We start from the raw sequence: 16,156 nt of genomic DNA on the forward strand, positions 1-16,156 counted from the left end.
AAAAAAAAAAAAAAAAAGAATTCACCCCTTAAAGTTTCTTTAAGATATAAAATATAAATATGTGTAGCTCTCAGAAGAAGTTTTAGAACTCAGTCATGTTAACATTTGAAGAGTCATTCATTTGTCTGAGCAACTAAGTACATTTCATGTTTACTGATTTTCACTATTTTAAAAACACAAAATGATGCAGACCTTAGCCTGAGAATATAGAAACTCTAATCACATCATTACACAGACTTGTTTAGCCTTTGGGTGCTCCCTGTCACGAGAGAGAGCTTTTAGCCTCTCTGAATCTATCTTCCAGAAGCATTTTAGAAGTCCCTTTTTGTGCCGGGCGGGGTAGCACATGCAGGGAATCCCAGCACTCAGGAGACTAGGACTGCCCTGAGTTCAAGGCCGGCTGGGCCTATATAAGCGAGTTCAAGGGCAGCCTAAACTACATAGTGAGACCCTGACTCAAACAAACAAACAACAGACAAACAAACCAAAAAGCCCCTTTTCAAATAATCAAGACATTTCCTATGTCCAGAAAACATTCCTTATTTAGTTTTCAAAGTGATAATCTCCTTAATAATAAACTATACCTATTTTCAACAGCAGAGATACTGAATAGCCCCAAAGGGGCCTGGTTTTGCAAAACTGTTATCAGAGTTTGAACAGGTGCCCCTAGTCTAGCACCTCCAGTTGGGTTAAACAAGGTGCAGACAAAATGCTCATCCATTTCTGGCTCCGTGTCTAATATGGCAGATATGTGTAGGGCCTGAAAATAAAATCAAAAGATGCAGTTATTAGAATACAGTCTGCCACAAACACACACAGAGAACTTTATTCAACATTTTGACAACAAAATAATGTTTTCAGAAATATCATCTCTTTTCCTTGTACTAATAATCCCCACAGTGTGATAGCTATAACTGTTTCAGTGTACTACTTTGCAGATTTTCAAAACAGGGACATATTGCAATGAAGTGTCTAAAAAAATAAATATTTTAAGTATTTAAAAATAATACCCATTAGAAGGTTAAATTCACATCTTCCTTTTTGCTAACTTCTTATGCTGCCCTGACTATGTAGCTTTATTCATCCCACTGTGAGCCAGGATTCACTGTTCAACCATAGTAATAGCAGTAGCAGGTACCAGTCAGAAACAACCCAAATCTTCACAGCGGGGCATGGATCCACCAACTGGGACCTCTACTGAAACCCTACTCAGCAATAAAAGAAGAAGAAACAGCTACGATACTGAGTGACAGGAGTTAAACACAGAAGAGCAGAGACCATATGATTCAGCTTACACAGGGCTTAAGAACCCTGTGTAGAACGGGTCTATAATTATCCACATTAGGAAGCGGTTTCCTCTGAATTTGTATCATTTCAGGATTTAAGTGGGTCTTCCAACAGTTAAAAGTTGTAAATTTCCAAGAACATAAAAAAAGCTGACCATGAAAGTATGCTGAGTTTACACAAACTTATCCTGAGAAAAATTACTTAACTAGATGAACTGTTTAAAATGAAAGAGTTATAAGTATACTGCTTTGGAGTTATATTTTATATGGCCAGCTTGAAAAAGTCTAAAGTTAGTATAATCATCTTAAATTTAAACTGTTTTAAAAAATAAAGCTTAATAATAGGAACAGAAAATTAAATATGTAGAAAAAGAAGTTTGGGAGATCAACTTCTGTTAGATGACATTCATAATTAAACTCAAATTCAGCATTTTTTCTTCTATATACTATTCCTATTCTCAGACAACTCATCTAAAACAAGCCATTACATTTTGTTCAGTTAACTGGTGGCAAGAAGAAACAGCCGAGTGTGGCCTGGAACTTTTTTAGTTTATGCTGAATATACAACATAAAGGGGCCACACCACCGAAATGGGCTTGGAGTTTAGAATAGCTCTTCCTGGTTTTGTTCCCTGTCCGTCCCTCTACCCTATGAAGAGCCCACTGCTCCAGCTGCAGCTTTTACAGACCGCAGCGCCACTCTTGTGGTTCTCTCTTCAAGTCTTTACCTAAAACCTTAACTGGGAATGTTTCTTTCTTCCTTTGAGGACCCAGCGTGCACCTTTAGAGAAGTCATTTGTAACAGTAAAGCTAAGCTTCCTTTCTCATGAAAGAGCAGGCATGCTGTACCTTGACTCGGACTCCTTCTTCTAAAACAATGTAGCCCCTGGAGGGGGTCAGATCCTCGGACTCCTCCGAGGAGTTCACCCCGGTCACCACGAACTGCACGGTCACGGTCCCGAACAGCCCGTGCGCCGGCTCCCGGACCACGTAGAGCACCGCGACGCTCTCCTGCACGTGGACAGCCGCCGGCTCTCTCAGGAGAAAGTGCTTGGTGTTGTTGAAGGACAGGACTCCCGGGCCATCGTCATTTGCGAGGATGGTGATCACGGCTGTGAGGGCAAAGAACGGCAGGATGAAAGGGAACAGAACGGGACAAGTTCAAATGCTGGAAGGAGCGTGGCTGTTTCTTGTAAATGAGGCCAGTTCTTTACCTATGGTCATTATTTCAAGAAAATCTTTTTAAAAAGAGGAAAACTGTTTAAAGCACTTAACAAAATTCTACATTCCCTTGTGGTATAAAAATAGTCTATCACCTTGGAAGAGAAAGCAGGTTTGTCAAGCTGTGGAGTGATATCTCCGAGGAGTCACTCGCCGTACCACATTTACTGTTGAAAGAGTGAAAGCGTGACCATCACAAACAGAAACAATACATGCAGTGGAGTCGCTCATCCCTGCCACAGATCACAGAGTCCTCGGGGCATCGTTCTGAAAACAGGTACAAAGAATGAAAAGAAACGGTGGAACTGGCACTATTTTCTAAATGAAATGCTTGTCTACTAAGAAAATGCACAAGAAGAAAATTATTAGAACTATTCTAAGAGCCAACAACACAGGCTTAGCAACCTCCAAAAATCAAGAGCTTTCTGTTTTTACAGCCATTCATAAAAATAGTAGTAACTGCAACAACCAATACTATCAAAATCTTACTAATTTTTGCATCCATGTATAACCTATTTAATTTTCCCAGGAACTCCACAAGGTTGAGTGTATTATTATTCCCACTTCACAACTGAAGCACGGCCATCCAAAGTTCAAAAGCTAGGAAGCAGCAGAGCCGTGTGCAAGGCCAGGAAGTGTGCCTGGCAGCACACACGCTTACAGACTGTCACACACAACGCATGTGTGCATGGGCTAAGGCTAGCGGGTCTAAGCAGACCAGCGAAGGGGCCTCACCCACAATAAGAATGCACCTGGATGTTAACCTGAAGACCCCAAAGCCCATGAGAAGAAAATCACAACACTGCAATGCGCGACTGTGGTGAGTGCTGCTGCGTGTTACAATGTCCCTGTCCCGCATCCCACTCTTGGGCACACGCAGCAGTTCCGAGCTTCCCAGCGCTTTCTCTGTGCCTGAGGGGATCACTGACCCATGAGTGTGAGCCCAGCATTGTTGCAGATGTGGGACCTGAACTCCCAAGGGCAGCTCCTGCAGGGACGGGAGCCCGTGAACCAACACCCAGCTGCCTCCTCCTCAGGAGGAGAGAGTCCGAGCTTCACTCAGCACAAGGTCACAGACATCAGCAGGACTGAGAGCTGCCCGTGGTTACACCACATCTTCTATCAGCTTTGGACAGGTGAGAGTTTCCCACTGAAATTCAATGGCTAAGGATGTTCATTTTCTTTATGACAGCAGGGCATCGCTTTATACAGTCTGGGACAAAAATACCACTGTAGCCTTGTCTCCAATGCTACATTCCCTGCATGTTAAATAATAAATGTAAATAAAAATGATGATAAAGTATACTTTTCATAATTATTTTATTCTAATATTTTAATGCAGTAAAATATTTTAGAGTGTTTGGATGGAAAGAAATAAATAGGATTTAACAAATTTATTAGAAAATACTTGCTATTTTAAGCTTCTGAATAAAAGGCATCATAATAAATTTAAAAGAGAAATGCCAGTCCAGGAGAAATAGTTGTAATGTATTTAGGAAATGAAGGACTGACTTTACATAGTGAGAATATTCCTATAAACCAATACAAACACAAGCCACAGAAAAGTGCACAAGGGACCTAAAAACAGAACTATACAAAGGAAAAATGACCAGAGTCAAACTCACTAATAAAAGGAAAATGAAGGAAAAAGTGTGTAAGAATGTACCATATGACCATATAGTTTTCTTTTTCTTTTTTTTTTTTTTTTTTTTGTTTGGTACCAGGAATCAAACTCATGACCTCAGGCTTGCCAGAGAAGCGCTTATGCCACTGAGCTATATCCCCAGCCCCTGACCTCATATTTTTCATTCACTGGAACCAGCATAAAAATTAAAAGACATGGCTAGCTTCCTGCCCCGTAGGCCCCCGGAGGGAGGGCCCCCAGCGCACGGGGAGTCACGGGCGGGGAGCGCCGGTCTTCCAGCTGGCTAGCTTCCTGCCTCATAGGCCCCCGGAGGGAGGGCCCCTGGTGCATGAGATCTATCATGACACAGAGAAACAATGACACAATTGGCCCACCATGCACCAACTGCAGATGCCCACCCACGGACATGTGTGAATCTTTCAAACTTTGAACAACCCCTGGGAATACATGCCATACAACGGGCCACTCTTGCTCCTGCCATTGAGAACCAGAAAGGTCCAGAGCCAGCGGAGGAGCAGCTGCTGAACAAGGACTCAGAGAACATGAGAAGGCAGACTAAGCCCATGGAGTCAGAGGTCCTGTGGACTGGGGTCACAAGAGCCGCTTGGAAGCTGTAAACCAGGAGGACCTTGCACAATACCTGCAGAGACTCCCTGGAAGCCATTCCTCCCCTGACAGTACAGGCTGTGGAGGGGCTCTGGAGAAGTCTGCAGCAGGATTCCTTCTGCCTGTGCTCACAGTTGGGGAGAGGACACTAACTGGTTGTGGGGTCCCAATGCGATGGGAGGCTAGAGAGAAAACACTACAAAAAATGGCTTTGGCCCCACACGGCTCACTTGATTTTTGACAACCCTTAGGCTGTAACTACTTGTTAGATCCTTCTTGTGTATCTCTGTCTTCCTGAGAAACCACTTTGAAGATACCACCATGTATTACAGCAGTCATTGATATTTTCCTACTAATCTATCCATAACTCTGTAATGTTTATATTGTTCCTATCCTACTTCATAAAGGGACCCATGTTTATTATTATGTGTTTCCTACAACAACCATTGAGAATTATTGAATGATTATTCAGTAGATCACTCATGTATAGTTCTATTTATATTCTTCAGAAGCCACTTTGAAGATACCTAAGTATAGTACAACTCTTGATAATCTCCTACCTCTTTTTGTCTGTAACTCACTATCATTTGTCTATTTGTTTTCCTGAGAAACTATCTTGTAGATAACAATATGTAAAACAATAACCATTGATAATTTCCTACCACTTTGTCTGTAATTTGGTAAGCCCCCCCATTATTATGTTATCCTTCTTTTACTCTCTAAAATTAAAAAAAAAATTAAAAGACAAAAGAAATACTGGTGAAGATGTGGAGAAACCACTGTGGGAGCACAGGGTGCAGAAGAGATGGAGGCAGCGGCCCTGTCCACACTCCACACCCACTGCGCTCACCACGGTCCCAGTGGTGCCCACTAACAAAGGCTCAGACCCGAGGGCACTGACTAAACCTGTACGAAAGTTTGGCAGCAATCCAATGTCCGGTAATAAGCCATGGTTTAAGATAGATCCACTTTCAAAGCACCTATTGTTTTGAGAGATTTTTAAAATACAGAAAATCACAAGTATAAAGTAAACTGAGCAGAGCCCACTGATATACTCCTCCCTCTCACACAGGGTGGTGGGCACGTAAGCAGCATAATCCCGATCAGGATTATCTGAAGATTTAGGAATGCCTGAATTTGAGTGCTCGCTCTCTTTCCTGTTAGGTGGAATGCAGAACGACGATGCTGACCACTGCCTTCCTTGTAACAGTGGGTAATGTTAGCCTTGGGATGAAGCCAATATTCCAAAATGGCAAAGAGACAAGAGGGAAGGCAGCAGTCTCTTTGGAGGCAATAAGTCCTGCTGCTACCTCATCGAAGGCCATATGTCTCTGAACCCTCCGATGAAATCCATTTGAACTGAATTTTGAATTGTTTATACACAGACAGTTCTTAACAAACACACAGCGTCCATTCCCACAATCCATAGAGAGTTACCTGTAACTCTATGTTCTACAAGGAAATCGTTTCATCTCAAATATATGCTCTCTGAATATGAAACTACAGCCATGTCCTTAAAAACAGGTTTCTGGAGACTTAGAAATATCACTATATTTTATCAATACACCAATAAACTAACGCAATTCAGCAAAAAAACTAAAATTCAATCTTCAGTTACTCAAAATTCTTTCTTATTTTTCACCCAAATCAAACTTTTTTTTTCCACAGGAAGGGCATTAAGTGAGGAATACAAAGGCTAATTAACTTAAAATCCCAAAGAATGCTCAAACCACTAGCTGAAATAGGAGGCTGAAGAGTCAGTCGCCATCGTCCTGTAAATCCAGCTGGCCTGTCTAACATGTGAAGGATCTGAAGTGACTGGGGCAGGGGAGGCGGCGCCTCACACATGCTGAGCACACACTCTCCCATGAGCTACTCCGCTCATCCATTAGAGGGCGTGCGTAAGAGCCCTTCTAACCCCGTGTTCTGTATGTTCATGAGGTTTCCGCCTTTGTTCTTCTTTCACTTTCTCTAAGGAATCAGCATCTAACAAGCAGTGAAACAGGATGAGTCTTAGTGACAACATCAAACTCTTGAAATGAAGAATTAGGGCTGGGATAATGCAAGGAACTAATACCCTCCACTCTACGCAGAATACTGTGGCAGTTGGGGGACACTGAGAAACACGTTGGTCACTCTGCCTACAGCTAAGAAGGGAGCCAGAGCAGAACTCACATTGCGAAGAGAAGGCACCTGCAGATTAAATACCGTTGTGATATTAGAGGAAAGGCTTTAACATTGCCTTTAGTACCATGCGGTGACCTGCACAGTGAGCAGGGTCCTAGAGGGGGCAATGAGAGATTAAGAAGAAACAAAACACATAAAAGGAAAGCCGGGACTGGGTGGGACCTGACCTGTCTAACGGAGAGGCAGCAACAATGCAGCACAGTTTGCATCTTTATTTATACACAGTAAAAAGGAGAGGAAGTGCTCAACAGGGCCAGAAGTGCAAGGTCTCAGTGTTTTGCTGAGAACACTGAAAACAAAACATTCTCAGAGCTATCCGTGCTGTAGTTCACAGGGAGGAACACCCAAGGCCAGACACCTGCTGCACTGGCTTTGCGCTGGTCCCAACTACCTGTCTATATGGCTTGCCTCTGGCACTTTGTGTTTTGGGGGCTGGCCTTGCTCTAGCCCCCAATGCATGGTCAATGTCCAGCTCAGCTGCTCCCCAAGGTACCAACCTAGTTTTGATTTTTAGCATAAGTACACATACACAAATACACACAGGATAATGCACCATTTCACTGACAGGGATTCTGAAATGCTTAATTTAAAATACCTCTTGTCCCCATAGTCGGGAAACCAGCGTAATGCAGAGGGGCTATGGAGAGGGAATCATCAATTACCTATTGTGTTTTCTCCCAGCTCCAGTCCAGGAGAAGGATTTGTTAATATGAGCTGAAATTTTTCATCTCCTTCTGGTGTGTCATCATCCAGGATCACAATGTCTACGTTTTTATACCTTTCTCCATCAGCAAAGTGAAGAATCTGGTCAAAAAGGTAAAAGAAACAGTTTTATATTTCAATACACTCTGAGGCTTTATAAAATGTTTGGAAAGCAATACAATACAATTGTAAATGTAAAGAACAGGCTACTTTACAGGAAATTCTTTTCCTTATTTTTTGCATGATACCTTTTTTATTTGAGCAGACAATATTTTAGTTTAAAAATTAAAGGTTATGGAGGAAAAAGTAAAAGTAAACATCCAGTTAAGAAATAAAAGTCAGGAAGAGATAAAGTAAAAAGTACTTAAAAACAGTAATGGTGTTTCAATAAGTTAAAAGCAAACTGAGTTAAAATTTTCAAGAAGCATAAAAAAAATTCTGAGGTCATTTCATGTAAAAATTTTTTAACACAAAATTCCATGTTCGCTAGTATCAAATATTGTGATAAAATAATTCATGAACACAGAATAACCTTTAGAATAGTACTGAACATTCAAACTACATTATTTGGTAAAATAGTGAAATACATGATTCCACCCTCTGAAAATATTTTTTTCCTAACTTACTGTGAAGTAGCTTATATAATATTTCATTAAGATTAATTTATTTCTGCAGGACCTCAGTCCTGATAATTTAGAAGGAATAATGACGAAAGAGTAATTTATAAAAGTGACCCGCGATCACCACTGAGACCTACCATTGGGGTGAAGATGTAGTCCAGCCCCAGCTGGGCTTCCACGTTCTGGGCATACACAAACAAGGACACCTGGCCCAGGGCCTCTTTCCTCCGCTGGGCTGCCAAGGTCACACTTCCGTGGGACTCGCTTACTTCAAATCTATAATAAAGAGAATACATCCCCTTTCGTGTATAAACTCCTCTGTGGGAGACCATAACTCAGAAAGAGCCTTCGCACAGCCATGGGCTCACCTGCTACTCTGCCACTCGATCACGCCACGGGCACCATCGTTGGCATCGATAATGATCTGTGCGGTCAAGCCTTCTGCATCTGAAAAAGCACAGGCACGTACTTTAAAATGAGTATAAATTTATTAATATAGAGCTTACTTAAAGTTCCCTTTAAAAGCACTGTTTGATACAGCATTTAGACCTCCCTTTGAGTTGATGTGACTCCTAATATACAGGATGGCTGACATGACTCCAAAGATGATTCCAGAAAGTACAGGCACAAATGCTCACAGTGTCTGAAAAAGGATGCTCTTGCTTATAAGAGCCACTGAGTTACAGAAGTTAAAACAGCTAAGAACAGCATGAAATAATAAGCAATGGAACATATGGCTTTACTTGCTATTTTAATTTTTTAAAAAAAATGACACCTTTACAATACGACCACTTTGGGAGGTAGGGAAATAGGCACCCTCCAAAGGAGAAAGGCAAGAAAAGCGGAAAGAGCGAGGAGAGAAGAACGGCAGGGAGTGGTGTGGGAAGCGCAGGAGCGGAGCAGAGACCCGGAGAGACCGGGCACCACTACACAGGAGGAAAGACGGCAAGCAGGACACAGTGAGACAAAGGACACGCACTTCCTTAGCCTTTTTATCTTGTATTCCGTGAATGAAGTGTAGCATGTTACTAATACAGGACCTACTACTTCATCCTGAAATATTAACTCCTCTTGTTACTGGAGCTTGTTAATTTTTTTTAAAAAAACTTTTTGTCCTTTATCCTAGTTTAGGATACTCCTGACTCTGCCAAGGCGGGAAGGAAGGAGGAAGAGTGTCATTTTCTCTAGACCAGTGGGGCGACCCTCTCAGACCCTTCAGGGCTAACAAAGAGCCCACTGCTGTCCTGTGCCACAGGTTCACCACCGCTGCAGCAGCGGTGTCCCGAGAGAACAGAAAATCAGGATGGGCACCCCTCGAGCAAGAGGGTAGAGCAGAGATTCTAAAACCAGAACGTGCCGTGAAAGCCTAGCTCGACCGCTTCCCAGTGGTGTGGTTTGGGGCACACTGGCCAGCTTCTCTCAGCCTCTGCTCCCTCATCTACAAAATGGGAAGATGTAAATGCAGCCGGTCCCAGCAGGAGCTCAGCGGAAGTCAGCAGTTCCAGCTACACTCAACGTGAGCACGAGAAGCAGGAAGTACTGCAGTAGCTTCTTACTGTGAATAATAATCACCCCACAGAGCCCTGATGTAACTGGGTGTAATAGTTGATGTAACCCTGATGTAATAGTCACTGGAGCTATTTAGTTTATTTTACAAAAGAACTGAAACCTGTTGAATACTACTATATAGGAAAATAATTATTTCTTTTCAATGCTGTTCCACATGCCACTGCATTGGTCCAGCTTCTCCTCTAACCCATGTTGATCTCCCATGTCTAGCGCACCTTCTACCCATGGGGTGGGGCCAAGGGCTAGGCTACCCTCATTGCTGCTCACCACCACCCCCTACTGGGCAATGGCACCTACAGCCATTCCAAACTGCAAACAGGCGTTTGTGTCCAAACAATACATTGAATTAAGAGAAATCTACATAAATTTGTATCAACATTGAAGTTTTACCTTTCAGTCTGTAATGAATTAACTGAGTGTTTTCTAAAAGCATGAAAAGAAAAAGATCAACGGTCAAAAGAAGCAGGAAACACAACAAACAAAAGATCTGCTTAACCTAAAAGAAAATAAGAACATCTCAGAGTTTGGAGCTTTAATAAAATGGATAATTAAATTTTAAAATAAAGTGAAAGGAAAATACCTTCCAAAACACTAATACTATTTTGAAGATTAAATGTATTGCTATAAAATAGTTGTAAAGATTATGACACAATAATATTTATTATCTTTGTAGTATTAAATGTACAGACTATAATAATACTTTCTAAATTAAAATAAATATAAAAATCCACATTTTCACACATAACTGAGATTGACAAACATCACAATTACCACTTCTGATCAAAAAATGAAGTTATGTCATTTAAAGTGCATAAAAGAAACAAACAAAAAGCCCATCATACCTAATCTGGGAGGAAATGAAGTTACAGGAGACATGATGAGCTCAACAGAAGTTAAATTCACCAGAAAGTATTCTTTCAGCTCCGGTATAGCATCCTGAAAAATTAACCCCATTACATTCCTTCAAGTACGTTCTCAAAAGGAATGAACTCTCAAAAGCTGTTTTTAAAATGTTTCTTACACATACATTTGCATAAGCGGTATACAGAAAATATTAAATTTTAAGCAAATAGTAGAAATTATTTAAATTAGAAAAACAAACATAAAAGCACTAAACTTATACTTGGTTTATAAGCAGTTGTTAGACTGAGCATGTGAAGCCACTTAAAAGTAATAGTTTAGGGCTGGGGATTTAGCTCAGTGGCACAGTGCCTGCCTGGCAAGCGTAAGGTCATGAGTTCAAGTCCCAGTACCAGGAAAAAAAGAAAAAAAAAGTAATAGTTTAAACCTAGACACATATAATAGATAAACCAATTATATAAATACACACACATCATTATTTTAAATATAACATGAACAGAAGATTTTAACTGTCTATAATATCGAATATTTAAAATGAATACCATTGTGGCATGAAAAAAATACAGGCTTTGCAGTCAAGGAGATCTAGAACCAAATTCTCTAATTTTAGTAAGTACCAATTTTACTCAAATTTTAGGGCCTTGATTCTATCATCTTTATATTAGGGAAAATAATAGCTACTTTGGGGTAGGGTTGTAATAATAATGAAAAATAATGTATTACACTGCCTAGTCTACAAAGAATGTCTTTAAAATTATAGCTATTATTATTATTATTATCAATGATAGCTAATTACTATTAATTCACATAATGGTAATGAAATCAGGCAGGTGCCCAGAACATAAGGGTTAGCAAAATTGGTGTCAGGAGTGAAAAGCCAATATTTACACAGAAACTCAATGTTTGTATATGTGTGTGTGTGTGTGTGTGTGTGTGTGTACATGTGCAAGTGTGTATGCAAAAGATCAGTATACAGACAGTAAGTATACTGATCAGTCCACATTATTCATTTTATTGACTGGATATTTGTTTTCAAGTGAAAACCCAGAGAGTGAAAACTTATTCTTATCTTATGTAACATATGGAAAATGTAAGTTAGAGAATCAGTGGTATGAAAGGGCTGTCCCCCACTACTTCCATCACCCCTAGCCCACACTACAACTCCCTGCTCGTCATCTGTAGGGTTCAGACTGAGAATGGCCTCCAAGCGGCTTCTGGAAGAGGATTAAATGATGGGAGTGATAGAGCTGACTTATTGTTAGGAGGTGGGGTCCAGTCAAAAGCGCTGGCATGACCTGGAAGCAGTAGAGTGACCTGGAAGTGGTGGCGTGACCTGGAAGAGCATATTCCCTCCCTGCTTCCTCCCTTCCTTCTATGGCTCCTGGCTGCAATGATGTGAGCAGCCTTCCCCTGCCATCCCCTCTACCATGCTGTCCTGCCCTGGAGCCAGCCCACCATGGCATGTCACCATGAACCAAAATAAACTTCTCCTTTAAGTGGTAGGTGTCGGGTGTCAGGTCTCAGAGACAGGGCAAGTGACTAAACACTGCTCTCCAGGGTGGCCTGCTTTTTATGTCAGGGCTACAGTGTTTTAATCTACTGCTACTCAAGGAGCAGAAAAAGTTGCAGGGCCTGGAGATTTAGCTCAGCGGCACAGCACCTGCCTGGCAAGTGCAAGGTCGTAAGTTCGATTCCTGGTATGGGGGGGGGAGGGGACAAAAAGGAAAAAGTTGCAAAGAGCTAGGACAAACAAAAGGGGAACTGAAACCCCAGGTTCAAAAAACTAGACTCTAGGTAAAAGAAAGGTGCTATATATTTTCTGGTTAAAAATTAACATAACTAAGGAATAATCCACTTAATTGTATTTGATTACATTAACAGATGAGACATCTGAGAGATGACTTCATCTGGATCTATTTATGTCATAAAAATTCATCAAGTTGTGCATTTATAGTTTCATGCTCTTATATTGCTGTGTTTTCATCAAATTATGTTAAAAACATAGAAAAGGATGCTTTTCCTACAATTTTTTTCAACTCCTGCATTACCTGCTACCTAACTGCCATACTATTACCTTTCAGCTTGTGGATTTAGGTTTTTCATGGTGTTACCTTAGGTACAGTGCCATAGTAATAAACAAAATACTTACTAACTACAGATAGTACATAGTTTACATTACTTAGAGTTAAATAAAAGTAAAAAGCCTTTGAGGGAATAAAACCTTTTAAAAATGAAACCCCCCAAATACATAGCGTAGTAATTGAAGTTGTTTTCAAATGTAATGTTCATTTGCTCTTCCTCATACATTCTATCCACTACCCTTTCTATAGCACTATTTTTATAAACCTCTTATAAATGTATTTAAGCAACCAAAACACTATGTCCACAAATAGCATGAGATTTCACAACATGAGAAGTCACTTCAAATACAATTCAGTCCCAGGGACTTCTTTAGGCTTGACCGAAATCATTTCTGCCTCCACCTCTAGTGAGTGTGCGCTATCTCTGCTTCTGCGGGTCTGCACACAAAGATTCCGACCTCTACAAATGTGCTGGTCCAGCGGGTCGTTTGGAGTCATTAAAGGGCTCCTTGCGGACCTGTCAGGCCAGTGCCGTGGTAGAGGGAAATGCACTAAGGAGATTCTGTTTATCGCAAGGTGTTTCTGTGATCACACATACAACAGCAGGCCAGCCCTTCTAACCACAAATAGAAACTCCTGGGTGGTTTGAAAAAAAAATTGTGAAAAGAAATAAGCCGATTTCAAAATACCAGCAGAGCGGAACCAATCACACTTAAAGGAGCCAATCAGAGGGGCTGGGGATTTAGCTCAGCGGCACAGCGCCTGCCTGGCAAGTGTGAGGTCATGAGTTCGATTCCTGGTACCGGAAAAAAAAACAAAAAAAAACAAAACAAAACAAAAAAGGAGCCAATCAGAAATGCATTCACTAAGTTTCTAGAGATTATAGTTATAAAATATACAAAGTTTACATGAAAGGAAAAATTATACATATATATATTATTTTTTTACACTGCTGGGGATGGATCAAACCCAGGGTCTCACACAGGCAAGGTAAGTGCTCAACTACTGAGCCACATCCACAGCACAGAGTCATATTATTTTAACATGGAGAAAACTGAAAGTTATTACATAATCTTGGTCCTCGCAAAACTTTATACCTTAAAATGAGAAGTTACGAGAAGTCTCTTATTAAATGTGACTGCTGATGTTGTAGAATATTCCACCAATTCCTCCTTCCTATTGGTGACTTCAGGTTTAATACGATCATACAGAAACAGCATCAGAGTTTTACCTCAAGCACAGAAATGTTGATGGCCGCGGCCGTTTGCCCTTCTTCTAAAATCAGAAAGCCAACTACCGGGATGAAATCAACTCCCGGCTCCGCTGGGTTTCCTTCTGTTTGATTCTTCAGACTCAGCGTTCCAGGCACCGTGGTATATGTGACATTGATAGCCCCTGATTGAAGTGGATGCAAAAAGATTTTAGAATTAGTTAAATTTCGAAAACAAGGTCTCCTGTGAACCCTGCCTTTCTTTTAGCACTGATGGAACCTTTCATTAATGGCCCGAATTCATCCCCTCCTCCTGGATCCGACAGGACCTCTCATTATTGGTCCAAATCCATCCCCTCCTCCTGGACCCGTGACCTTCAGCTCGAAGAGGTCCCACAGCACACACTGCCTACTTCCCTGCCTCTGGACTTTGAGTGTGGGTGGCCGTGCGGCTTGTTTGGCCAACAGTGTAAGGTAGGAGAAAGGATTTGCTACTTCGAAGCCTAGAATTCCCAGGCCTTGCGTGTTTTCACTTGCAGCTCCAGCCTCAACTCCAGAGAGAATTAAAAACAGGGAGAAGAGCCAGTCTGGCCAAGGCCACCTAACTGATGGACCCACAGCTGGTCAACCACCATACCATACAGTGTTGAGAATTCGTCACTGTCCAGTACACAGGATTTCTGTGAAAATAAGTGACTCTATTACTGGTTTCAAAAATGAAGATGTTATAAAGCATTGCCCTGAATTAGTAAATATTAATTTTTTTCCTTTCTTTGCTTATTTTCATAATGACTTCACCCTACACAAATAGGATACTAAAAATCCTTTGCCTGCAAATCCCATTTACTCTAGAGTAACACAGACCTAGAGATCCAAATTCTCGATTGATGAAAAGCTGAACCGTCACATTAGCCTCCTGTAGTAAAACAAATCTTGATGAAAGAGCAAAATTTAAAACTCCATGCGGTTCATCGCTGGCTTCGACTGTCAAGACAGCGGCATATCCTTGTGTGTCAAGCAGAGCCATTCCTGCTGGTGGAACCCCTAGAAATATCAGGGACCCCATCAGGAAATCTAACCATGATTTAACATTAACTTCTAAACACTTAAAAGTACTAGGAAGCATACTAAAGGAACCAAAAAGGGTTCTACTTTATTCACATCCCTAACAGACATCTTCAGGTCAACAAACAAAATCTGTATTCTATTCTTCTTAAAGATGGCAAGTCGTGATTTTTTTCACTTGATAAGAGTATTGCCCTTAATGGCTGCATTGTTTAGCAGAATTATAGAAATCGAACAGAAGCTGAAGAAAGTATCCAGATAATTTGCTCAAACATGAGTAAATTTGAATTGCCCGTGTACTGTATTGTAATTGTCCAAAATCCAAACTGATCGGTTAGCATAAAATTACTTTCAGAAATTTCTACCTTTGGAAGTACATTTTAATTCCATAAATAACTAGCAACATTTTTAGTACTTTTTCCTCAGTCCATAAAGATAAGCATTCTCATATTCTACTAGAGTTTTCTGGATCTAACATTTCTATGGGTCAGACATCTAAAGCAGTATTTTCAAATTGGTAAATACAGAGATAGCAACTACTGTTTCTTTATTTTTTTTTCCTAAAAACAATACCAAAGAAAACTCAAAATTGAATTCTAAACTACCTTGCGTCCTGACATCGTACAGAACAACTTGGTATACTTCTTTCTCCTCTGGAACGCTGTCATCCAGTAGATGCACAAATATTGTTTTATTCAATGTCCCCTGTGTCAAAAAGAAAGAAATCCATACCTGTAATGTTACTGAACATAAATTACCTCTTGCTTTTATTGGTCTTATATGTACATCCAAATATGTCTTCATTTAAACAAGAATTCTGTGAATTAAATAAGAATCACTGGCTCACAGAAAAACAAGCTTAAAGGAGACAGGAGCTAATTGTGAAAGTTTTGAATAATGAGCTAATCAATGAAAATTTTATCCAAATTCATAGTAAGGGAATGTGAAGAAGAGAGAATGATGCTTTTTTGTTTGTTTGTTTGTTTTTGGTTTTGTGGCCTTTTTGAGACAGGGTTTCACTACGCAGTTCAGGTTGGCTTTGAACTCACTTTGAAGCCCAGGCTGGCCTTGAACTTCCAGCAATTCTCCTGCCTCAGCCTCCTA

The 16,156-nt window shown here is 40.7% G+C and overlaps 1 protein-coding gene across 1 annotated transcript in view; it reads right to left on the reverse strand.

Annotated features, from left to right (window-relative positions):
• The window catches only part of Adgrv1 (adhesion G protein-coupled receptor V1), a gene marked incomplete in the record, with an annotated part of 436,569 nt that overhangs the window by 334,235 nt on the left and 86,178 nt on the right, over positions 1–16,156 (reverse strand). Inside the window, 9 exon segments of the mRNA XM_013512957.1 lie at positions 585–760; positions 2,135–2,397; positions 7,607–7,748; positions 8,404–8,542; positions 8,635–8,713; positions 10,678–10,771; positions 14,009–14,172; positions 14,852–15,031; positions 15,658–15,757. Of these exon segments, the coding sequence (XP_013368411.1) occupies positions 585–760; positions 2,135–2,397; positions 7,607–7,748; positions 8,404–8,542; positions 8,635–8,713; positions 10,678–10,771; positions 14,009–14,172; positions 14,852–15,031; positions 15,658–15,757 (1,337 nt within the window).

Source organism: Chinchilla lanigera, unplaced genomic scaffold (genome assembly GCF_000276665.1).
Source record: "Chinchilla lanigera isolate Chin_1 unplaced genomic scaffold, ChiLan1.0 scaffold00017, whole genome shotgun sequence".
Taxonomy (NCBI): Eukaryota; Metazoa; Chordata; class Mammalia; order Rodentia; family Chinchillidae; genus Chinchilla; species Chinchilla lanigera.